Consider the following 24,898-nt stretch of genomic DNA (forward strand, 5'->3'; position numbering starts at 1 on the left):
GTCGGTTCCCTATCCACGGGACCCTTTTCGCTGTCATAATCTCTCTCGCCAGTTGCTGTTTCCCTCCTGGGGCTAACTTCATGTTCCCAGTTAATCAGTGAAAAGCCTTACTCGCCAAGGATGCGGGTGTCTCTACCAGGCCACGATCTAGGGGTGGAACATTAGCCAGCACCAGTACCACAGGCAAGGCTTCAACAATAAATTGAAGAGGGTCTGTTTCCTGACTTTGAACAGGGGGAATATTGACTGTTACTAAGGCGTCATCTTTAACAGCTAACTGATTAACAATAACTGCCGGAACTTGATCAGGGGGGTTGGTTGGTATCGATACACCCCCTACCCCACCCCCACCCAGTATATTCTCCCCTGGGGAGGCTGCTATGTTTGCAACAAGAGTGGTTATATTTTCCACCTCCCCCACGACCTTAGTTTGTAAGCCTCCCTGCTTTTTAATCTCTGCATTCAATTTGTCGATTTTAGCCACCAAAGGTTTAATTATGTCTTTAATTTTACTTTCAAATAACTCCCCAATCTTATGGAGCAGTTCCTCGTCCATAGAGTACTTTATTTTGTCCTCGACATGGTCCGTGGTGTCTGCCTTTGATGTGCCAGGAGTGATGACCCTTTTCCTCCTAACCCCGGCCCGCAACCCTCCACGCTTTAGCTGTTTTTTAGCACATGTTCGTACCGGCCGAGACCCCTGATCTGCGGAAAATAGTTCCTCTTCAGTAGGTCGCATCTGGGCCCCATGATCTGAATCAATATCACTATCACTCTCGGGATCAGTTACAAGAAGTATATCGGGGGCAGCCACAGTATTTGTATTGGATTCGTTATTACCCGAATCAAGGAAGGTAATAAGAGGTGCATCCGTGCCTATAACCTGTGGAGGAGTGTCTTCCAGAGGGGGTGGTAAAGATGGGCTTAAGCGTTGAAGATCGGGCGATTGGCTCAATCCCAGTGATTCTCTCCTTTGAACATTAATCTTCTTCACCGTTTGTACCGGATAGTTGTCAAGTGTATTAGACGTGGCAACCACATCTTTCTTCGGCATCCTGAGATTTTACCCGGTAACCCTCTTTAACTGTATAATTGATTCTCACAAGTTTAAGGTAATACTCAACAAGTAAATGTCTTACTAGTAGGTGAGGTCTTGACGTCCCAGCGGCAGAGTGACTGGTCCTGTCCGTTCGTGTCCAGTCGCGGACTGTCACGGACTGTCCCGCCCTTGTCCAGGGCTTAGCCCGGGCGCTCCCGCGCGTGACTCGCGGGGCGAGAGGCACTCCTCCCTCTTAAGGGGCGCTCCGCTGATGACACGTTGGTCGCGCCACACCCGCCGGGGCAGCAGGGAAGTGTAGTCCCTGCGGCGGTGGTGGCTTGCTGCGACTTCGATAGCCGTTCCCCTCACGGCGGCGTTGGAACTGCTGCGGCGGCAGCACTCGCTGGATGGGTCGCAGGGTCAAGGGCCGTTCCCCTCATGGCAGCGTTTTGTGGGCAAACAGGTAATCTGGTCAGCGTTCTCAGCGCTCGTTCGGCGCTCCTCCCTCTTAAGGGGCGCTCCGCTGATGACACATTGGTCGCGCCACACCCGCCGGGGCAGCTGGGAAGTGTAGTCCCTGCGGCGGTGGTGGCTTGCTGCGACTTCGATGGCCGTTCCCCTCACGGCGGCGTTGGAACTGCTGCGGCGCCAGCACTCGCTGGATGGGTCGCAGGGTCAAGGGCCGTCCCCCTCACGGCAGCGTTTTGTGGGCAAACAGGTAATCTGGTCAGTGTTCCCAGCGCTCGTTCGGCGCTCCTCCCTCTTAAGGGGCGCTCCGCTGATGACACGTTGGTCACGCCACACCCTGTAGTGTAGTTCCTAGTTTCCCACTAGGCCCTGCGCATTGGAATAACATAAACAGTAGTATCGACGTGGAACTGCTTATATTCCAGGCCTCCACTGACTATGCTAAACTTAATTGGGTTGTGTTACCAACTAGCTCAGAGGTCACTGGAAACTTTCTTCTCTGCATAGGAAGTGATCAGCTTCCTTGGCACAGACAAGAAGGGATTCAGTTTTCCAACAACCGTGCAACATGACAACTTTGCTCCTCAGATCAAGAGTCGATCTCTAGGGTCGTGTGAAACAATAGACATGTATTTCACTCAGTCAGTCTAGTGCAGTTTACTTTCACGAGATGTAGAGAATAGAGAGACGGGCGTGTATCAATAAAGGTTAACATTTATTGAACAGTCTTTCTTCTCGTACAAGAGAAATGAATTGCCACAATTGCAATAATTGTTATTATGAAAAGTACGTACAGTAAGATAAGTATTGCGAAATAGAACTGTAAAAGCATTGATATGGTTTCTTAGCCATACAATGGTTTAAAGTAATAAAACATATATACAGTCATATATACATTAGGCTAACATACTCAACTGGTGCTTCTAACTAAGCCTACCCCAGTGTGCCTGACCTAAGCCTAACACGTGAAAGGGGAGTAAGTAAGTAGCTTTAAGTTAAGTTGGTTTTGCCAAGGTTTGTTTCAAGAATTCTCGTTTAAGGGTTTAGTCAACACCATACCTCTGAATAGAATGATGGAGGATTGGTATCTCCTTCAGGGGTCTCTCTCGATATCCCAGTCAACCGCGAGGGTAAACCGGAAGCGCCGGGACTGGATTTCTCTGCACGAGAAAGGCAGCGGCTTCTCTTCAGTGCGTCGAGGAAGGAGAGGGGACAGCGTCCGTGGGCAGCTGGAATCTGCTGGATGTCTTCGCAGAGGGACGGCTGTTCAGCTCCTTAAGCGTACTGCACCATAGTTTGCGCTTTAGCGGCGATAATGGTATCAGCAGCTTCACCACCACAGGATAGCAGGCTGCAGCGACAGAGTGCTAGATTTACCAACACGGGGTCTTGCAGCTCACTGCTCACAGCTTACAGCTCTCGCTTTTTGCTTAAGGCAACGTTGGTAATATTTATACCTGACAGGTGCCGGGTTTAACGCAAGTTTGCTGGACATAAGACGTCAATTAAAGATGTCACTAGGAAGTGACAGTTATCAGTTGCTCATTAGAGTTCCATTACTAATCAAAACATAGCAAGCGGGGATTTCCAGGTTTGCTAAGTTTTTATCTTGTTGAAGAACTCGGAGTGTTATCTAGGAATATCAGATAGTGACTGCTGCTCTGTCATTGCACTAATTGGTCGCAAAGGAAGTAGCAGAGAGTCATGCTGGAATGTGGCTCTGTTCGTGTGAGGCCAGAGATGACTTTTCAGAAAATCGCACTTGAACGGTTATGCCAATATAGGGAATAAATGGATTTATAGCCGAATAGGGGCATAAGGTCACAGTATCGATCAGGAACCTAGATTAACACGCAACACCCACTCCACGGGTTAACGTCCATCAAAATTACTAAAACTAAGCAATTAGATGCATGTGTAACATTGCCCACCCCAAAATACATAAATGCATTCGAAATAGGCGTACTTGTAATACATGGAATTTAGGTACTGTACGTTTTTTAAAGCATAGTAATCATTCAAAAAATTATTGCATATGAAATCAATGAACGATTATGCATAAAGAATTACACATGAAGTATCTCTGACAGAAGAAATGCGAGAAAAATCATCACATAAAAATGCATCGTAATAACATGTGTGCTAGAGGCTGGTGTTATGTTGTTATGTCTCTAGATGTGTTTAGAAATAGAAGTGTGAAGCTTCTGTTGTCTAAGAATAGTTTTTACGTTAAGCAAAGAATTGTTCGTGCCAAAAAAGGTCAATATTAGAAAAATTGTCCAATTCAAAGAAAATAGATTTCCAAAACTCCTGGCAGTTTTGTTGATCAAAACTGAAGGCCGAATTCAGAGTTCATGGGAACGCTGTGTGTCGGAAGGCTTCTAAAAGTTTATTGTTTATCTGTGGGTGAGAACATTGTATCAGACAGGCTCTCAAAGAATTGGTCTACAAATTCAGGTGATAGTTCAACCAAATTAGATAGCGCTGTAACTTGGCAGGTGTGAGAATGATTGCTGTCATCGAAGGCAGGACCAGCAATGCTCACAGCACGTTGTACCTGGATGATGTTGCTTTTGTCACTCGCTCCACTGTTACCACTTGGCTGTAGTACAGGAGTCTCCACAAATGCCGTCATCAGGATTGGTAGCCGCTGGGGACAACACAATGCGTGAGCCGTTATTGGACTGAGCAAAGTATCGACGTCCATTGGTACTGCTGATGGAAGTGAAAGACAGATGTCCAACACGCATTCATCGCCGCAAAGCATACACCGTAGCACAGGTAAAATGCAATTTTGCCATATCGGTCTGAATGAAAGTAACCAGGTCATGTTTAGATCTCTCAGCCTGGCCAATCCGAGGAAGTTAGTTATCCTGTCCCTGTAGCGCATTGCTAGGATTGTCTCTTCCATTCCCATGGGAGCTATGTCTGAGCCGAGGCTTGCCATAACGAAGCAGGAGGGTCAAAAATAGAATCCCTGCAACGAGTCCCAAAAATAGTGGTATGCCGCCAAAAATGGAGTGCACAAAATTAGGAAAGATTCCCAAAATTGCCTGGAATGGTGTTAGCAGTCCCGTAAAGACTGTCTTAAATATGCCTGGGATGCTTGTTGCACTAGACATGTTAAGGAGTTGGCTGAACATTTCTACGAAATGCACGGGGCAATTTGTTGATAAAAGGTCATGGACTTCAGTAGCCGTCCTTGCGACTAGAAGATCATACGTCTCTTTAGATGACGTTATAGGCACTGTTGTCTGTAAAAGCACAAATTTCATTTTGCTTAATGTATCAATTCGTATAGAATAGAGATTCAGACAAGGCCAGAGGGGAGTCACTATGTCTGGAGTCCCGCTCGGAAACAATGCTTGCATACAGCATTTGACCATGGACGTTACTTGTACTAGATAACTTGTCCCTGGCGCGAGGCCACAACACCTGTGATCCGTTCTAAGAATGTAACTCCCGTTCGCGAGTTGCATAAAGAAGGGCTCTATCTGAGTTGCAGGTGTGACTAGCTGGTGGCATGAAAGGATGTTCGAATTTCCATCACATGCTCCGTGTAAATTAATACCCTGACACAAAAGTATACCGCTTAGTGAGTGTTTACAGTTATCACCACTAAGAAATACATTTTTGTCGCTGTCACTATAGCAAGAATGAGTGTATGGTAATTTCCATTCGGATTTTACATATCCCTTACCCAATTGTTCATATTGGCCAGCAGGTATGTACTCAAGGCACTTTTTAAATCGGAAAGTTGTTATCGGAAGTGTGATAATTCCGTGCATTATCCATTCAATGACAGGACTCTCTGACATTGTCAATGGTAATCTCTCGAGTCTTTCGATGCTCAGGATTGTATAGCCTGCTCCTTTCTGTACCAAACTGATCTGTTTATCAGTAAGGTTAAAACTGGTAAATAATGACGTTGTGTTGATTAAACGCCAAGGCACATAGCCTGAACGAAGGTTTTGCAGCGTCCAGCCTAGTTCTATAATAGAGCGTAATTGAGACTGGCCATGTTGTAACATTAGCAAATCTCTGTCTATCACATCAAAGGCAGAGGATACAATATTGTCCAACGAATATATTCTGGAAGACAGAGTCGTTAACCCATTGTCTACCACAGAAAGTGATTTCTCCAAATTAATACGATCAATTTCTCGTATTTTTTCAGCAGTTTCAATTTGCTTTACTTTCCAAGCCTCGTTGTAAGCAGCATAGATACTGGTCGCTATGAAACGCTTTTGACGCTGTTTGCGTGGTCCAAGAATGAAATCGCGCAAATCAGCACCATCTTTTAGTAAAGACAAGTGTTGCTTAATTTCAGCCAGTGTGGATGTTGTTAGCCATTCTAGGCAGAGTTTCCCTACACTGTATGTGGTTATAATCCCTGGATGTTGTCTCTGGGAGTATCTAGGGTCTAATCTGGTCATTTTTAACCCCTGTGTTTTATTCAGGAATCTATCTTGACAGCTATTTGTGTCTGTAGGCCAGATTAACCACTTTTTCCAATCAGGATGTGTTCTGTTGAAATGTAAAATTTGTGATACGTCTAACTCAATATCTGCGGTTACATTTTCAGGTATTGGCTTTGGTATAGACGGTGTTTTAAGGTCTTTGATCTTAGCTAGGCCAAGACAAGATGTTTGGTGTATTGTGTCATTTAAAAATAACATTTGTTCTGGTATCATGCAGGTTCTAAATAGTGCTTCTATGCCTTGCACCTGCCAATCTTTTGTACCCCAAATCATTTTCGTTTCAATATTATTTTTCCAATAATCAAAACCAAATGTCATCATTTTGTCATAAAATGCTTCTGAATATATCAATTTAGAATTTGTCAGCATTGTTTTCATTCCTGTTTTATCTAACAGTTTGTAATAAAACGTTTCTGCATCACTTGTATTAAACCCTGAAAAATATTTGAATTTCTCAAAAAATGCTTTAGAACTGCTTTTAGGTGGTGTAGAAAAATGTTCCATTGATTGTACATAAAAACATTTCTAGGCTGTGCAGATTTATGCAAGTAATGATCCCCATAGTGGGTGTAACAGAATAATTGCTCATAACTAGATGAACCTTGTAAATAATCATGATCTGTGAATCTAGCTGACATTACTAAATCAGACATCATGTCATTAATACTGTTAAAGTCCCAATCATCAGAGAATGTACTAGGTGTCACAAAGTCACTTAAGGAAACCTTTAGTTGATGAGGATACTTCAGGATTTCGACCGGACCATAGATCTCATAGTCTGTTTTCTCCCATACTACCCCACCAGGTATTGGAATTGCTGTGACATTTACTGTTGACAGTTCTCTTTTCTTCACGTGGGATGATCTGTGTGGTTTCAGGACTAGGTTGATGTTCTGACTTGCTGTGTCCATTCAATTGTAATGAACTTCCCTAAAATTAAAACTAAAATTAGGCATAGTAGGAGTATGAATACCCCTGAGATAATCCAATGCTCAATCAACGGTGAATCCAGATATAGTTCTTTGATTTGTTGAAGGAGTCCTGTTGTATTTTCTTTAGAATACTTTTTTGTTTCTGGCATCACTTCGGGGTCATTTAAATCTTCAGAGAAGTTGTCGAAGTTGATGAAATAACCAGAGGCAGTTCTGTCAATTGATGGGATTGTTCTTTCAATCTGTCTCTCGGTAGCACTTTCTGATGCCACATCATTGTAGACTGGTGTTGTTTCTTGACGAACTGTTTCAATCTGTGTTTCAAGAGGCACGAGTTCCATGGCATTATTGCATAGTCCTTCATTGTGCACTGCAGGCTGATCGAATGTGATGAGTCTTTCAGTTTGAACCTCTTGGATTGTTGCAAGTTTGGGTATTCTGTTGTTTCTTGGGAGTCCACTGGGCCTACTGTTGATTATAGGCCACATGCTTGTGGTTTTACCAGATCGATAGACACGACTCTGTTCTCCTTTTTACCAGCAAGGGGCGGTAGCACAACTGATCTTGTTCCGGTGACTGCTAAGACAGGTACTGCTTTTCTGTAAGAAGGCCCAAATTCCTTCTTAACCGCGCTCTTTTCTCTGACTAGATCTCCAATCTTTGGAATCCAGACAGGCCTTGCTGGGGCTGTTGCGGGTGGTGCCTCGTCAGTGGTACTTGGCTGTTGCTTTAACTTTATGTTGCTTAATGATTTTCTTGTTTCATTCAGTTCCTGTAAGACAGCCAAACGATGCTTTACATCAAAGTGCTTTGTTTCTTCTTGTACCACTGACATCTGACTATCGAGGTCCTGAACGCGCATTCTAATTCCGAACAATAGTTCGTATGGGCTGAAACCTTTTAGAGAATTTCTTGGCATGTTGTTTAGACTAGTCTGGACACTTATTAAATGTTTGACCCACCCAGCGCCTGAACCTAATACCTTCGCTGTTATAGATTGCTTTATGTCACGGTTTTTTCTTTCTACCACACTATTCCCTTCGGGATGCGACGGATAAGAATACCGCAACCCAATTCCCATGCTGGCCATGGCCTCCTTATAAGCTCGAGAGCTGAAAGCAGGACCCTGGTCAGAATGGAACGTGGTAATTGCGTATGTGCCGATAAAGACTCGCAAATCTTTTATAACCGTTCTAGCGTCAGCCGAGCGCTGGGGCCACATTTTTAAAATGCTTTTCGTCTTAACTAATTAATAGGACGCAGGTTGGGGTGCAGGCAGCGTTACGCTCTTTCTCACTGGTAGCCGGTAGCAAGGTTCGCTACTGCGATCCCTATTGCAGTTTTCACAGTTGTTTGCATATATTTGGTGTTCTACACTCATTCCCGGCCACCAGAAAACTGATTGCAATTCAGTCAGTGACTCCTTAATTGTTTGGTGTCTCAGACCCAAACCCATATGTGCGTCTGCTATTAAAAATATTCTCCTTTTCATGTTTGGAATTACTCTATCCCCCACTCCAGGGATTCGAGCAAAAGGAACGGAGTTTGCATCGATTATGTATGCATAATTGAGTGGATAGTTTATGGGTAGTGCTGCACAGTCGCCTTTTACGGTCGTTTTTACTGCCAGCATGGTTTCCCCGTCTATGTATTTATCTGTACGCTTTTTTGTGGCTACGGAAGCCGGTTTAGTTGCTTCCGCTGTGGCTGTATTAGCCAATGAATTCCCTGCAACGTGAACGCCATCACGTCGAAGACTCTGTGCGTGAATCACGTGAGTCTTTTGTAGTTCTGTACTTAAAAGAGCTACCTCCTTCCAGAGCTTTTTATGCTTTATTGTGGCACCTGTGTCATCTTTGTAATTGTTTTCGATCCAACTCTGCAGTTTATTGTTGTAAGAGTTGACGCAAAAATGAGAATCGCACACTATAAGTGTGGGGAATTCGCGTTCTGCATTTTCGAGCGCCATCTTTAAACATCTGATTTCAGTTCTTTGAGCCGAACAGTACTTTACTGATTCAGTTTTTGTTATTTTCGGTTTGATTTTACCGCACAGCCAACGACATTTAATGATCGCACATGCTGCATCGTAGGATTTTCTCTCTACGTTGAAATGCTGTACAGAGCTATCTGTATAGATTATACATGCATATAATGGGAGAGGCAGAATTTCGATTGGCAGAGGATATTCTTCTTCATACTCTAAATCATTCAGTTCTTCGTATTGCGGGGCGAAATAGTATTTTACGTCTTCCGCTCCTAGAGAATCTATGCACTGTATCCATTTTGGATCCAGTGACACTGTAGGCAGGTTTACTGGGCTGAATAGCGCCTCGAAGGCGGATTCCGCTGTAAGGATATTAATCCGTTTGCCGTGTGCTAGTTCTCGTTCATTTGCTAATGCGATTTGCACTGCGTTCACAGTTCTTTCTGTGTGACTGAATGTTTTTTCTGCTTGTGTGTACAAGTGAGATTTAATTGAAATTGGTACCTTTTCTCCCTCATTAGAGGTTAGGTATGTGAATCCGCATCTTCCTGGGATGACTCGGATTACAAGATCGATCGTGTTGTCACGTGTATCTAATTTTGTTTTTGCTAACATGTCTGTTTGCAGTGATCTCAAAATTTCTGTGTGTTTTTGAGTCCAAATGATTTCTTTAAAATCAGGTTTAATTAGTTCGTAGAGAGGTTTAACCCTCTCTGCGTAATTTAGGATGTAAGTTCTTCCGAAATTCAGAAAACCTAGAATGGATTGTAAATTCTTCAGCGTTTTTGGAGCTTGGAGTACAGCGCACTTCTCTAAGAAGTTGTCCGCTAGGCTTTTCCCTTCACTTGATAATTCGTACCCTAAAAACAATACTGTCAGATGGGCAATTCAGGACTTTTTAAAGTTGAATTTGTAACCCTCTGCTGCGAACCCAAGTATGATGGTGTTCACTCTTTTCAAGTGACTATCCAAGTCGTCGTCTGTGAGATAAATATCATCTACGTAAGATAATGCTTCATCATCATAGATTTGTAGTAACTCTGTTACCCTAGCTGAGAATAGTCCTGGGCTGTTCTTGAACCCCTGTGGGAGTCGACAGAATTTTTTCTGCGACCCAAATGCGGAGAAAGCGGTCAAATATCTGCTTTCTGGTGCAATGTTTTGACAAAAGAAACCATTAGATATGTCTAATGTCGTTTTATATTTTTTCCTAACTATGTTATTCATTAGGGCTGCACTATGCGAGTTTTGTACTGCAAAAGTTTTGCAACATGTATTAAGATGTCTGTAGTCCAAAACTAGACGATATGAATTGTCTGGCTTGGAGACAGGAAACAAAGGATTGTTCATTTGAGAGGTGCATGTTTCAATCACCCCCTGGTATTCAAGTTGATCTAAGATCTCCCTGACCTGTTTTTTAGCTTCTTGCTTTATGGGATACTGCCGTTGGGCAGTTGGTTCACTTTTTAGTTGGATTTTGTGAGGAGGTGAATCCTCATCCCATCCTACATGATTTTCATACAATGCAGGTGCCTGGGCTACTGCCCATTTCCTTGCATATGTATATTTTTTGTGAATCGGTATGTGATTCGAGAAGGCAGGCATAATCACTTCTTCGCCACGAGGGCACTCCCTGACAAACTCTGGGGGCCAATCTCTTTCAGCTAACAGAATATCATAGCCTTTTGAGAGCTTATCCCAAAATAGACCCTTAATTTTCCTAGTCTTATCACCCTCCATACGCAATGTTATTTCGTATATTTTATGGGGCTCGCTAAGTCTGGTGTCGGCAGTTTCAACCTGAATGTATTCATTCGTGTCCACTGTCTCCAGATGACTCATCAAGATCTTGCGCGCTATACTGATTTCTGCTGCACTGTCCAACATTGTCAACGCCCACTCCCCGTTTTTCAACTGTGTCCTCAGTATTCTCGGCATGGTTGATTACTCTAATACTGGCTACCTTCTTTTTAGGAAATTGAGATTTTTTACTCTGAGCAGGTTCCTTGTCTTTGGACTTGGTGTGCTCTCCTGGGTCTGACCGTCCTCTTCTTTCCGAATTCTGTGGAGAAGATCGAGAGGGACGTGTATCAATACTTTGATATCTATCAGGTTTTTTCAGATTATCCCTATTTCTAAGGTTATATCTTTTCTCAGAGGGTTCCCTCTGGGGAGACTGGCGTTCTCGAGTCGGAGTTCTTTCCCTCCGTCGAGGAGACCTTCCTCTGGACTGGAAAACTTTTTCCTTGGGAGTGGATTGTTTATTTCCATCCCAGTTCTTTTTAGGAGTATTTAAATTATTTTTAATAAATAATTTTTCAGGATTTTCGAGCAGTTGGGGCTTAACTGGTTTTCCACCCAAGCTGTCTCTACCTAATTCTTCATAGCATTTTTCTATGATTTTTGCAAGCTCAACAGGATCTTTTATATCTGTTTCCCTCAACTTCTGGCGAATCGCCACAGATGCTGCTTCTCCCTTTATGTTGGCTAATAATATAGCCGTGACCTGCTTGAAGTCTTTCAGTAATTTCATACCTAGATTTAAAGCGGGCTCTGGACCGAATTCATTTTGAATCTGTTTTAGCACTTCTGGTATTACCGCCATAGACGGAACACCGTGTGTTTTTGCGTAAATGGAAGCAAAGACTGTACCCCAAGTGTCACAGTCCTCCACGTGTGGTGCGATTCCCATAGGAAGGCAGATGGTCAAGATTATGTGTTTCTCAATAGGGGTAGTATCAGGAAATACTGCCTCTATTTGAGTGATTTTCTGTGCTAACCAGAAAGGAATTTGTTCCCGTTTTACGGGTGTTTTACCAAGACATGACTGTATGTTCTGTGGTGTAATTTTATTTGTATTCCCCTGATGAGGGGTCAGCTGTGGTGTATTAACAGCTGGCTGGACTGTTGCAGTCCGCATTACATATTGGACTAATTGCCTATGTATTTTTATTAATGTGTTTAGCTGTGCTAACAGCTCTTCCTTAGACATTTTTGCAATGTCAGGATGTGGTGTGTAGCTGGCTAGAACCGGCCACGTTGCTCCTGGTCTACCTAGTGGACCGAGCCTGGTTATGTGATTATTGTGTTTTAGGGCGCCATTAAACCAGAGCAGGTGCTCTTGAAATTTAAGTGGGATTTCAATCTCCTCAAAAGGAGCGTACTCTCCCGGAGGTTCCTCTATTTTGTAATAGTGAAACTCTTGTGTTGCAGCGTTTGCCGCTGGAAAGTTTATCCATGAATAGAATACCTCTGTCTGCCGATACTCGTAAGCCTCTATCACGAAAATTACTGTACCACCCTGAGGTGTCAGTCCATTTTCTATAAGTTTTAAAGTTATAGATCTTCTTAACTGGACCGGGATGATAATAGCATCCGGGTCTGCTTGTTCGGGACCTTGCTGAGTCGCGTCTACTGCGGCCCCAGAGGTTCCGTTTTCTACTGACATTTTAAAAAATGCAGGTTTGCAGAGTAGGTCTCCAAGGAGACAAAGATTAGGTGCACAATATTTTGGAACACTGTATCCTTCAACGTTGAATAAACCGGAGCTTTACATAGGAATCTCTTCCTACTAAGGTCGGGCGGATTTTAACCTTTCACCCACTCCAGACGTCTATTGGAGTTTTTACGGGAGAAAGGGGTCTGTGAAATATGCACGACTGAGTTACTCTATAAGTCTTACGTTAGTTTATCGCCTTACCAAACGTTGGGCGCCATGTAGTGTAGTTCCTAGTTTCCCACTAGGCCCTGCGCATTGGAATAACATAAACAGTAGTATCGACGTGGAACTGCTTATATTCCAGGCCTCCACTGACTATGCTAAACTTAATTGGGTTGTGTTACCAACTAGCTCAGAGGTCACTGGAAACTTTCTTCTCTGCATAGGAAGTGATCAGCTTCCTTGGCACAGACAAGAAGGGATTCAGTTTTCCAACAACCGTGCAACATGACAACTTTGCTCCTCAGATCAAGAGTCGATCTCTAGGGTCGTGTGAAACAATAGACATGTATTTCACTCAGTCAGTCTAGTGCAGTTTACTTTCACGAGATGTAGAGAATAGAGAGACGGGCGTGTATCAATAAAGGTTAACATTTATTGAACAGTCTTTCTTCTCGTACAAGAGAAATGAATTGCCACAATTGCAATAATTGTTATTATGAAAAGTACGTACAGTAAGATAAGTATTGCGAAATAGAACTGTAAAAGCATTGATATGGTTTCTTAGCCATACAATGGTTTAAAGTAATAAAACATATATACAGTCATATATACATTAGGCTAACATACTCAACTGGTGCTTCTAACTAAGCCTACCCCAGTGTGCCTGACCTAAGCCTAACACGTGAAAGGGGAGTAAGTAAGTAGCTTTAAGTTAAGTTGGTTTTGCCAAGGTTTGTTTCAAGAATTCTCGTCTAAGGGTTTAGTCAACACCATACCTCTGAATAGAATGATGGAGGATTGGTATCTCCTTCAGGGGTCTCTCTCAATATCCCAGTCACCCGCGAGGGTAAACCGGAAGCGCCGGGACTGGATTTCTCTGCACGAGAAAGGCAGCGGCTTCTCTTCAGTGCGTCGAGGAAGGAGGGGGGACAGCGTCCGCGGGCAGCTGGAATCTGCTGGATGTCTTCGCAGAGGGACGGCTGTTCAGCTCCTTAAGCGTACTGCACCATAGTTTGCGCTTTAGCGGCGATAATGGTATCAGCAGCTTCACCACCACAGGATAGCAGGCTGCAGCGACAGAGTGCTAGATTTACCAACACAGGGTCTTGCAGCTCACTGCTCACAGCTTACAGCTCTCGCTTTTTGCTTAAGGCAACGTTGGTAATATTTATACCTGACAGGTGCCGGGTTTGACGCAAGTTTGCTGGACATAAGACGTCAATTAAAGATGTCACTAGGAAGTGACAGTTATCAGTTGCTCATTAGAGTTCCATTACTAATCAAAACATAGCAAGCGGGGATTTCCAGGTTTGCTAAGTTTTTATCTTGTTGAAGAACTCGGAGTGTTATCTAGGAATATCAGATAGTGACTGCTGCTCTGTCATTGCACTAATTGGTCGCAAAGGAAGTAGCAGAGAGTCATGCTGGAATGTGGCTCTGTTCGTGTGAGGCCAGAGATGACTTTTCAGAAAATCGCACTTGAACGGTTATGCCAATATAGGGAATAAATGGATTTATAGCCGAATAGGGGCATAAGGTCACAGTATCGATCAGGAACCTAGATTAACACGCAACAACCCGCCGGGGCAGCTGGGAAGTGTAGTCCCTGCGGCGGTGGTGGCTTGCTGCGACTTCGATGGCTGTTCCCCTCACGGCGGCGTTGGAACTGCTGCGGCGGCAGCACTCGCTGGATGGGTCGCAGGGTCAAGGGCCATTCCCCTCACGGCAGCGTTTTGTGGGCAAACAGGTATAACCTTGTGTTGTCTCGCTTTTATGTAGCACCTAGCGTGCCACTGGAGTGTGTACTGCATGTGTATGTGGGTACTGCGTGTGTTTTGTGTGTGTACTGCATATGTGTGTATGTACTGCATGTGTGTGTTGTGCAAACGCTGTACACGTTGCCTCTGGGATAAGCCGGACTTATCTGCCAAGTTACCAAGGGTTCGAGAAGGGGTTACCATGACTAGATTGCTGGGTTCTGCCTGGCCTAGGTGCATACCCTAGCCAACCAGAAACACCATTTATAACAAGTGGTTCAAGATAAAAGAGTAAACAAATATTTTGTTGTAAATAATATTGAAAATGTTCCAATACTGAAATTGTGAGAATGTGAATTAAACATTACTGAGGCCTTTCAAGGGGGTAGTGGTCTTCACAGTGTCTAAATCATGCCCGTTATGCTCAATCTGCATTAGACACATGCACCCTTTTCTCCCCACATCTAGTCCATATGAATATCTTATCTCCAGCGGCCTCCTTTCACTTACAACCCCCGAACACACAACGCACCGACTCGCCTGCAAGCACTGCATTTTCATTTCCTTTTCAACATTTTGTCAACTGTGAAGCTCTTTCACACACAATTGCACAGAATCACAATTACAACTGGAATAAGTGACCACTGCTCTGTTTGCTCAGCAGAGAGGCCAAAGATTGGATGACCAAGTACTCCGAACAACTACACACATATGGAAAACTCTCCTCAAATGTTTGGCTTGCTTAGTTTTACCCTTCATTTATCTAGTTTGTGAAGTTGTAAAGTCCCACTGCATCTATATTTGTTAGTACGTGTGCACTCAAGCCCTATACAATACTTTATCTTCCTTGCTGTGTCAGGTTTTATAGAACAGTGAAAATTCGTCGTTTTTTTGGGAGGAGGTGGCATTGTAAAATTACTTTACAAAAGAGGGGCGGAGCCACAGTAAAAAGTTTGAAGATCATTGGCCTGCACAATCCACTGTACGGTATTTTTTACATGAATGGTTTAAATATCATTACCCTTAACAGGAGGCTCTGCCAGTTGGAGTGAATGCCAGGATGAATGGCCGAGTCTGAGACACATACGCATGAACCCATCTTAACAGCAAGAGAATATCTCACTGAGCCATCTCCTCTCAGAAAGGTTCTCCGTCACAGTCCAGTAATGTAGCATATATGGCATCACACCAGGACACACATTTTGTGAACGTGAGGCTGAAGGAAAGACTAGCCTCAATAGAAGTATGCTTAGAACGAAAAGTAGCACTCTTGGAGGGATGTGTATGGACAGAAGCAGTTTTGAGCAAAAAGTTAAACCGTGAAAAGGAAATATTAAGAGTGATACCATAGGGTAGGTAGTGCCAAAAGATGGAGCGTTTCCGGATAAGTGACAGGAAAACGGGAGCAAAGGAGTGTGCGACTGGATAAATGAAAGGGAGGAAGAAAAGGATGCAAGTAGAAGAGGGGATAGATGGCATGCCTATAAAATGTGCTGTGTTTGCATAGTAATTAGTATCGCAGTTCTCGCATCAACGCCCTGTAACAGGTGTTGGCGTTCCCCAGTTTAATGGTACTCAATCTGTCAGCCTTGGAAGGATGAGAGGTTGGGTTGGTCATTGCAGGAACCTACTTCTGAACTGTTCGCTCCAAACGATCTGAGCAGCATGTGCCTAACCCACTGAGCCACCTTAATGGCCAATTGTATTCCTGTTCAGGCTTAAGTCACAGCGTCTCTCTTCTAGAGTCTTCCGTCTGTGGTGGCTGCTGTTCTTTGCTAAGCTCAATCTCTCTTCCCACTGCCCTCCTGTCTCCTCTTGTGCCAACGGTGCCTCTCTACCTCGCACTCTACCTCGCACCCTACCTCCATTGTGCCCGTCATGGCCTGTGCTTCCTCGTGCCTGTCAGAGTCGGTCCTCTTTGTGTTGGATCAGTCTTTCCCCATTTCAAGAACTTGTCCAACTGGTCCTGTTTCTTTGAACACAAGCCAGTCTCAGCTCGCCCTGGAGGCACAGCCTTAGAATTCCCAGGCACAGGCAGCCAGGCTTCCAAAAATACAGTACTGCCCTGAGTTCAAAGCTCGCTATCCGTGCTGGCTAAGTGGAGAAGAGCCCAGTCAAAACCTGTACATGGAGTAACCAGGAGAGAGGAGGCTGTCAACCAAGATCACTCTAGGTGCGAACCTGCCTCAATCTGGCAGACTTGAAGAGCTTCATAAAGCAAGTTAACATTATATATGAAATTAATAACCGATGATACTTCTGTGGTGTGGACCTATTCTGAACGCTGAGATGCCAACCTGTAGGCCCCAGCACAGAAGGCTAAAGTGCTCTCAAACGCAGTCCTAATTAAGCAGCTCCGCAGCGCTGTCTGGCATTTTAATGTCCTCTCATGTCAACCCCGTGACTCCTGAGCAAATCTAGATGCTGCTCCCTGACTGTTTTTGTTAGGAAACAGCATGGAGCAGTGAGAGGACTGGCTCGGTCAGGCACTGGCAACACTTCACAGGAGACTGGGGGGCTGTGGCAGCAGTACGCCGGGTTCCTACATTGTGCAGGTAGGCGAGGGTTCAATTGCCCGTGTCGGGCTGGTCAGTGCAAGGCCCCCGTCCAACCAGACATGCGTACTACACCCCATAGAGGCCTAGCAATTGACCTGTCAATCATGCAAGCTCCCAGTCCCCCCTCCCACCCACGTCCTCCCTCGCTCGCCTGTAAATAATGCAAAATCTGCCCAGGCCATTCCGAGCACTGCGGCTAAAAAATAATTAAACCAAGCAGCAAACATTTAATATGGGGGATACAAACAGGGGGGGGGGGGGGGGGTGCCCCCATGCCCCAATAAAGAAACCACTGCTGACGCTTTTTTTAAAATTGATTTTGCATGAAACATACAATCAAAACAGATAAGCACACAAAATATTTGCAACTGTGTATGTAGGATTCTCTATAGCATCTAATGGTGTCAATGTAATATTTATGTGACTGCAGCACAGAAATTAATTGTGACCTTCCCTGTATCAGAATTTGCTTGATTAATTTTAGGGACATGCCAGATTGGAGAGTTTTTCCATTGGGCATGCTGTATCTAGTCTGAGTACTGTGAACACAGAAAGCAGGATACCATCTCCAATTCTACTGATATAGATGGCAGCCTATTTACGACATCCATGATACAACGAACCCAATAAAAAGTAAATTTTCAGCTGTATAGATATAGCAACTGATGAGTCTGTCCACGATGATCCTGTTTAGGAAATTCCTTCTTTTTGCATAAAAACCTTGTTTCTTTGATGTACTAGGTAGATTTGATTGTGTGTGAGCTGAGCCACAGTTTACATCAAGACTGATGCCTAGCCTCTGCATTATGGCTGTGGTAATCAGACTAACCTAGACCTCTCCAAAGGCATAACAAGAGAAGGTAGTCTGCTTCTGTGTTCATGTTTATTAAAAAACAAGTGTGAAAAGATGCAATCTTCATTATGGGCGCAGTAAATGCATTCTGACACTATCTCTGGGCAGCAGAGAACAGACTGCTGGTTATGTCCATAATAAACATGCTCAAAGGGACCTCTACCCAGCTACAGAAAAGAGACCCTTGGTTACCTTAGAAAGCTGGACCTCTGCACTTCGAACTGCAGATGCAGGCACTCCTGCCTTCAACTACCCAGCGTTTGATCGGCAAGGTTTTGTGACTTCAAGGGCCTGGCGACCTCTGCACAGACCTCTGGAGCAGAAGCCTCCCAATGCCAGCTCTTCGGAGCTCATCGCAAGATCCCCTGAAGCCCTGCATTTCTTAAGGCACTGTTTGTGGGTCTTTCCGAACACATTAGCTGGTCTAGACCCCCCGGTCAGCCAGAACTGTTTGATTTGTTTGTGCACGACGCTGTGATGGCCCCAGATGGAGCTATCGATTTCAAGGAAGTGTTTTAAAGTCCATTCTTGCGTTATAGTACTTTGAATAACGGTATGTTGGATTTTTACCGCTTTGGTCTTATTTTACACAGATAAATATTGGCTATTTTTCTAAAACTTGTGTGGTGTCCCTTTGCAGTGTGTTCACAGTATTACTGCTGGTTATGTGCAAATGCTTCACACACTGCCTCCGAGATAAGCCTGACTGCACATGCCAAGTTACCAAGGGGGTGAGCAGGGGTGTAGCTCCCCTATCCAGACTAGAAAGAAGGGTCCCTACTCGGACAGGCTAACAACTTGGTAACTAGAGACTCCCATTTCTAACTAATACAAAGAAAACCATAATGATTTATAGAAGAATATAGCGGCCAGGTGCATGCAGCAACATCCTGATTTAAATCAATGTAAATTTAATGATCTATAATATCAGAAAGCATACCAGTAAATAAAACATAGCATTAGTAACACCCATCAAAAACCTATTCACAAAGACACCTACAGGCGACCCAGTACCCAATTCTAAAAAGTGTTATGCTATGGCAAAAGAAAACTACAGAAAAAACAACATCCTCGAAAAAGCAAACACTATTTGGAAGGTAAATGAAGTTGAATATGTGTGTTAGATCTGGGGGTGTCTAGTTGGCAGAGATAGGTACCAATGTCCAAATAGGGACCCTTGCTTCTAGTCAGGATAAGGGGGATACACTCTTTGGATACCCCTGCTCACCCCCTTGGTAGCTTGGCACGAGCAGATAGGCTTATCAAAGGCAATGTGTAAAGTTTTTGTACCAACACTCACAGTAACACAGTGAAAACACCACAAATGGACTCCACACCAGTTTAGAAAAATAAAGTATCTTTATCTTAACTACACAAGACCAAAACGACAATAATCCAACATACACTGTTCCAAGATAAGTCTTTAAAAGAGTTCAAATGTTTACACCAAAATAATACACAGTTGCGTCATTTTTAGCCCAAAGTACCTGTAGATGCGACAAAAGTTTCAAGTGGCAGCTGCAGTTTGAGAAAACAAGCGATGCATCACTCCTGAGACCCTGAGGAGGCGATGTGACAACCCCGATGCACGCAGTGAGTGGGATGTGTCGAATCCCATCTGTATGGGGAGCGCTGCAATACCTTGTATGGATTCCGGTTTGCAGGTTCTCCGGTAGGAAGCGTCTCGCACAGGCACAATGCGATGATCTTCGGGGCGGCAACGATGTTCGGTGCGGAGGTGATGCGCGGCGCAGCGTTGATCCTCTTCTGTTGCGGCCCCTCGATGCGTTGACTCTGAGACGATGTTCACAGCAACTGGATGCGGTCAGCAGGCAAGCGATGCATCGGGTCTCAAAGCGATGACAGGCTCTGCGACGATATTCGCAGCAACAGGAATCTTCCTGCATCGGGGCGATGCGCTCCGCAAGCGAACGATGCGTCGGTTCTAGCAGTGGCAACAGGCGCTGCAACGATCTTCGTGGCAACTGGAATTCTCTCGCACTGTCGACGATGTGCTCCGCAAGCGAGCGATGCGTGCAAAATTGTAGATCTTCTCTTCTTCTTTTCCAGCTCCCCAAACAGCAGGAGACAACCTCCGAAGGCCCCATAAATGGATCAAGCACTCTAGGCAAGTCAGAACTCACACAGTGGAGTTCAGGGGAAAGCTGGGGGTGAAGTCCTTTTGTTCCTGGCTTCGTAACAGGAGGCCAGCTCTTCTCTGGCCCTTGGAGATCTCTTCAAGCAGGGGACACAGAAAGAGCAAAGTCCTTCCCCTCTCCTTGGCAGAATAGCAACTAGAGGTCAGCCTACACACACACAGCAGGGCAGTCCTTCCTCTTCAATCTTCCAGCTTTTCTCCTTGGCAGAGGTTCCTTCTTGATTCCAGGATGATCTAAAGTTCTGGGGCCTGGGTATCCCTTTTTATACCAATATTCCCTTTGTTATCTGAAGGCAGAGAGGTCTTTACCTAGTCTAAACCAGTTCAGGTCAGTCCTGGAGCACTCTGTTTACATGACTCTTTCTTTCCTTTGAGAGAGAGAGAGAGAGAGAGAGAGAGAGAGAGAGAGAGAGAGAAAGAGAGAAAGAGAGAAAGAGAGAAAGAGAGAAAGAGAGAAAGAGAGAAAGAGAGAAAGAGAGAAAGAGAGAGAGAGAGAGAGAGAGAGAGAGAGAGAGAGAGAGAGAGAGAGAGAGAGAGAGAGAGAGAGAGAGAGAGAGGCAGGGATGTCAGCTGCCCAGCATGAGGAAGAGCCAGCATTGTGGAAGGCAGGCACAGCCCTATTTAGGCCCAGGTGCTATCCCCTCCCACCACTCAAGATGCAGATGAAGCTATTCAGCCTAGTGCTGACTCACCCCAGCCTCCTGGAGCCACCCAGCCCGTCACTCACAAACCAGGCAGTCAAATTCACAAACAGGCAAAGGTACACAGAAAGGTAAGACAAGAAAACAGCCACTTTCTAAAAGTGCTGTTTTCAAACACAGGATTTACAAACCATCTTTCCAAAAAGATGGATTATTAAATTCTGAGTTCAGGGATACCAGACTTCAATTTTCTATCTTGCTCCTATGGGAAGATATGCAGGTAAACACTATACACAGCATTCCCCATTCTAGGCTATGGGCAAGATAGCCTTTCAATAGTGAAAAACGAAATTGGCAGTATTTCACTATCAGACCATGTCACCCACAATAGTACATGCTCTACCTTTCACATACACTGCACCCTACCCCGGGGGGGGGGGGGTGGAGGGGAGAGGGGGGGAAACAAGGGAGGAAAAAGCTAAACTTTTGGGGATAACCCTGCAAAAGGGGCAATTTCCAACAATGTGAAAATGTAAACAGAAGCTACGTCACTGATATGGGCTGTATTAATGATTTGTACAGCAACTGTTCAAAAATCAATCAGTGTTTTTCTCTGTAAAGTCAACCAGAATACAGGTCCTGATACAGACAAGTTTCAATGTCAGCTTTAACAACTGCAAACCTCAGACCCAGTGGCGGCCGCAGCACAATGAGGGGGCTGGGAGTGGGGAGAAGTTGGGGGAGGCCGATATGGTGAATGGAGGGTAAAAATAATATATTTTTTAAAACGTTACCTTTCGCTGCCCGGACTCCAAAATGCTGCTTCAGTGCTGCACTCCCAACAGTCTCTGTGAAGGCACAGGCTCCGTACCCAATCAAGATGCTGCTATCATGCTATGAGAGCAGCACCAGGATTGGTCTGATTGACTTGGTCTGCCGCTCAGACAATGAATGTGGACCTGCAGCTTTTCTCCAACCTGGCTGTGCAACACAGCTGGGTTGGAGAAATAGAAGTGTGCATGTCTGTTTGCCTCAGCTAGAGCCGGTCATAGAAAAATAAAATATTATTGTTTAATATTTTATTTTTCTGTAACTGACTAACCAGTGGGGTGACACTCCTCCACCACAACAGAGGAGCCACACCTGCTCAGACCCAGAGAGATCTGCACCACTTAAAGTCCAAGCTATTCTTGACCCTTGCAGGTGCAACATCATGCAAGTGCATAAATGGATCGAAAAGCCTTTCTGTTTGCAGAAGGATAGGGTGCTTGCTACGTAAGGAATAAAGTGCACACTGGATCGGACAGGAAGAGACAAGCATTAACAACTTTATAATAACTTAGCTAGACTATTACATTACTGCCTTCAGCTAAACTCCTCATAATGTCCAATTTGGAATGATACATGCAGGAAATATTTTGATGTATTCAACATTTCAATAATCTAAATTAAACTAGTGCAATCTCTGTTTATTTCTCATCCTCTGTTCTAATAAACGTTAATTTGGCTTTGCAAAACTTTAAAACGAATAAGCGTTGTACTAAATAGAGAATCAAAGTATACACAGTAGATAAATTACAGAATTGACATCTATTTCACAAATGACAGTAGTACCTTTTGGCCGTATTTACATTAACATTTCGTTGGTTAAGCATAAAATATTTGTTAATTCACAAGTACCAGACTTATTTGCATGCTACAGAATAAGAGTATTAAATCTATCCCTTAGTGGCATTAGACTATTACAATTTGTCAGCTAGAAATCAGTGGTGTCACACTCCCACTCAAATAATCTGCATCTAATCCCAAAATATAAATATTTGACGTGAAAGAAGAATATAGATATCGGACATGTCAACTTACTTGAAATTCAAATTCTCCACCAACACATAACCATCTGAAGAAAAGAACAAAATTCTGCAATTTAGGACTACCTTTAGTCAGGCGTGCAGTTTTTATTTAATTATCCCGGATTAAAAAGCTAATAATATTAGATATGCATCACACCACTTACATTTGCCTTCAGAATTCCGACAGATGACCACGTTTTCATCTGTTATATCAATAATATCCAACTCTTCTCCCGGTGTGATGGGCAAGTCGCGCTTCCCTGATTTTCCAATATTGGCAGAAAGATCTACAACAGCGGTGTTGATGACTTCGATCTCTTTAGTATACTAAAATAAAACACAGGTCATCATTGGCTACTGCTCTCTCGACTTAAAGATCCCTAACCATGAAATCATTAATAGAATCCAAATCAACACCCATGAGTTTGAGGCATCCAATATTCCTGAAAGGTGAAATGTATAGACAAAATATTCTATGTAAAACCAAACCTCAGGGTTACTGGTTTCTTCTTTTAATCCAGAAGGCATGCATACAGTACCAAGAGCATTACTAAACATGCATCACGGCTGAAAATAAAATGTATACTTTTTGTTATAGAATATACATAAAGATCAATCCAATATTTACTTCTGCTGCTTTATGTTCTTGTACATTAAACGTTGGACACATTATACTCACAAACATTTTACAACAATAAAAAAATAGCTAAGGTGATGCCAAACCACATAAGGGTAATAATATACAAACGAGGGTAATTGAAAGAGGGAAGTAATCAGAGTCAATTAAGAAGGCTCCCTCCCCCCCCCCCCCCACGCGACCAAGCATCCAGCTGGCGCGCTGCTAAGACATTACCGGCCGCTCCGCAGGAGACAGTTCCCTGCTCAATTCAACTATTGGAACTCTACTCCTAGTTAGTTCCAGCCTTGGACCCTTATCGGCGTCCGTACGAACCTGGCCTACATACTTCATGGCCACCCACCGTCTATCATCGCTTGTATATATTAGGCAATATCTTGTCCTAATGATGATCTCTTTGATTTAGTAAATAGGATGGAAACGCCGTCGACTTTAAAAACACCATATACTGTAAAATGTACGAAATGCCATTTCTGGCAAGTAATGGTGTTTAATGGAATTTCTGTCATTGAGATACTTACAGAAAATAACAGCTTTTGCCTAATAATTCTGTTCTACTCACTGACTATCTTCCTTCTTATGTCAAATTGTACATGTTTGGGTACAGGCATGTGCCCCTCTCTATGAAATGTTGAAGGTATTCCTTCAGAACATTTATTGTTTATAGTAAAAATTGGACCGCTGTCCGGCTGGACAAGTCACTATTCAATATAGTTTCCACTGTGTCTATATTCATTGCAGGTTACTATTTTTCTTGTGCTTGGGACCATTGTTGTTTGCTTAAATATGTTCCCCGAGGTCCCGTACTGACTCGAATGGGTGCCCTTGTTGTTATATATAATGTGATGGAAGCTATGGCCTGTCCCCTGACTACTGTCTTAAACGCTTCCCAGAGAGTGATAGAATATTCAACGGACCGCGTATTGTCTTGAAAGCAATGGCTCGTAGCCTTCTTAAGTGCCCTTCTAATCTAGGGAACTTGCAGATAGCCAGGGCGTATTGGGTAGCCCCGGCGCCTTTTCTGGTGGTGATGGGTCTATCTGAGCAGCAGTGGGGGAATGGTCGGAGATACCCTGTGGTCTAATTTCTATAGTGTCTACATTTTGAAGGCAACCCAGTGAACCCAGGAAGTAGTCTATTCTCGTTAGACTATTATGGACACTTGAGTGATATGTGAATTGACGGTCTGTGGGGCGGTGCCTTCTCCATACATCTACAAGACCCATTGCGCCTATGAAACTCCCCAGGCGCGACACTCTGGATGCACTCTCCTAGACCGCATTAAAGTCTCCACCAGTGAGTAGTTCCCCTGCCGGCAAACCATGTACAAACACACTTAGGTCCGGTAATGCCACCGCGTGCAACGCTGGGGGGGGATGTAAACCAATACTATATTTAAGGGCCTTCCTTCCCACTGTGTAATTATGGCGGCGAATCTCCCCGACCCGTCAGACTTAACTCCTTATATTATCAAAGGGACCTGCTTCTTCACCAATATCCCAACTCCCCTGGAGCTAGATGTGAATTCGGAATGTACATGCATTTTGTATCCCCACCTGTCCATTGCTTTGCTGGGCATGCCTGTGAGATGTGTCTCCTGTAAAAGTACCACTGCCAGGCCACCCCTTTTAATACACTGCAGAACCAGTCCCGCTTTATTTTATCACCCAGGCCGCGTACATTCCACGTGAGTACAGAGAGAGATGGTACCGTGGTGCTGGGGCCAGCAGCTGAGTCAACCTGCATGTTGTCTCCCATTTCCATACCGAGCAAACCTATTAGAGCTAGTGACTTGTCCCATAATTGAACGTGAGTGTGTACCTGTGTGCACAAATATTGCAGAACCATTTTCATACCCAACAGTAACATTTCCACT

General features: G+C 44.1%; 1 protein-coding gene across 3 annotated transcripts in view; it reads right to left on the minus strand.

Annotated features, from left to right (window-relative positions):
- Positions 1-24,898, minus strand: part of FYB2 (FYN binding protein 2) — a 494,151-nt gene that overhangs the window by 10,819 nt on the left and 458,434 nt on the right. For all 3 annotated transcript variants that reach the window (XR_015307520.1, XM_086952746.1, XR_015307527.1), the window contains 2 exons: positions 22,550-22,712; positions 22,399-22,432 (listed from right to left, as the gene is read on the minus strand). Coding sequence is in view for 1 of the 3 variants with exons in the window: in XM_086952746.1 (XP_086808872.1) it covers positions 22,399-22,432; positions 22,550-22,712 (197 nt within the window). In the remaining 2 variants the exon portion in view is untranslated. Of the gene's footprint in view, positions 1-22,398; positions 22,433-22,549; positions 22,713-24,898 lie in introns of those variants that run through there.

This window comes from Lissotriton vulgaris, chromosome 1_1 (assembly GCF_964263255.1).
Source record: "Lissotriton vulgaris chromosome 1_1, aLisVul1.2, whole genome shotgun sequence".
NCBI classification, from domain to species: domain Eukaryota; kingdom Metazoa; phylum Chordata; class Amphibia; order Caudata; family Salamandridae; genus Lissotriton; species Lissotriton vulgaris.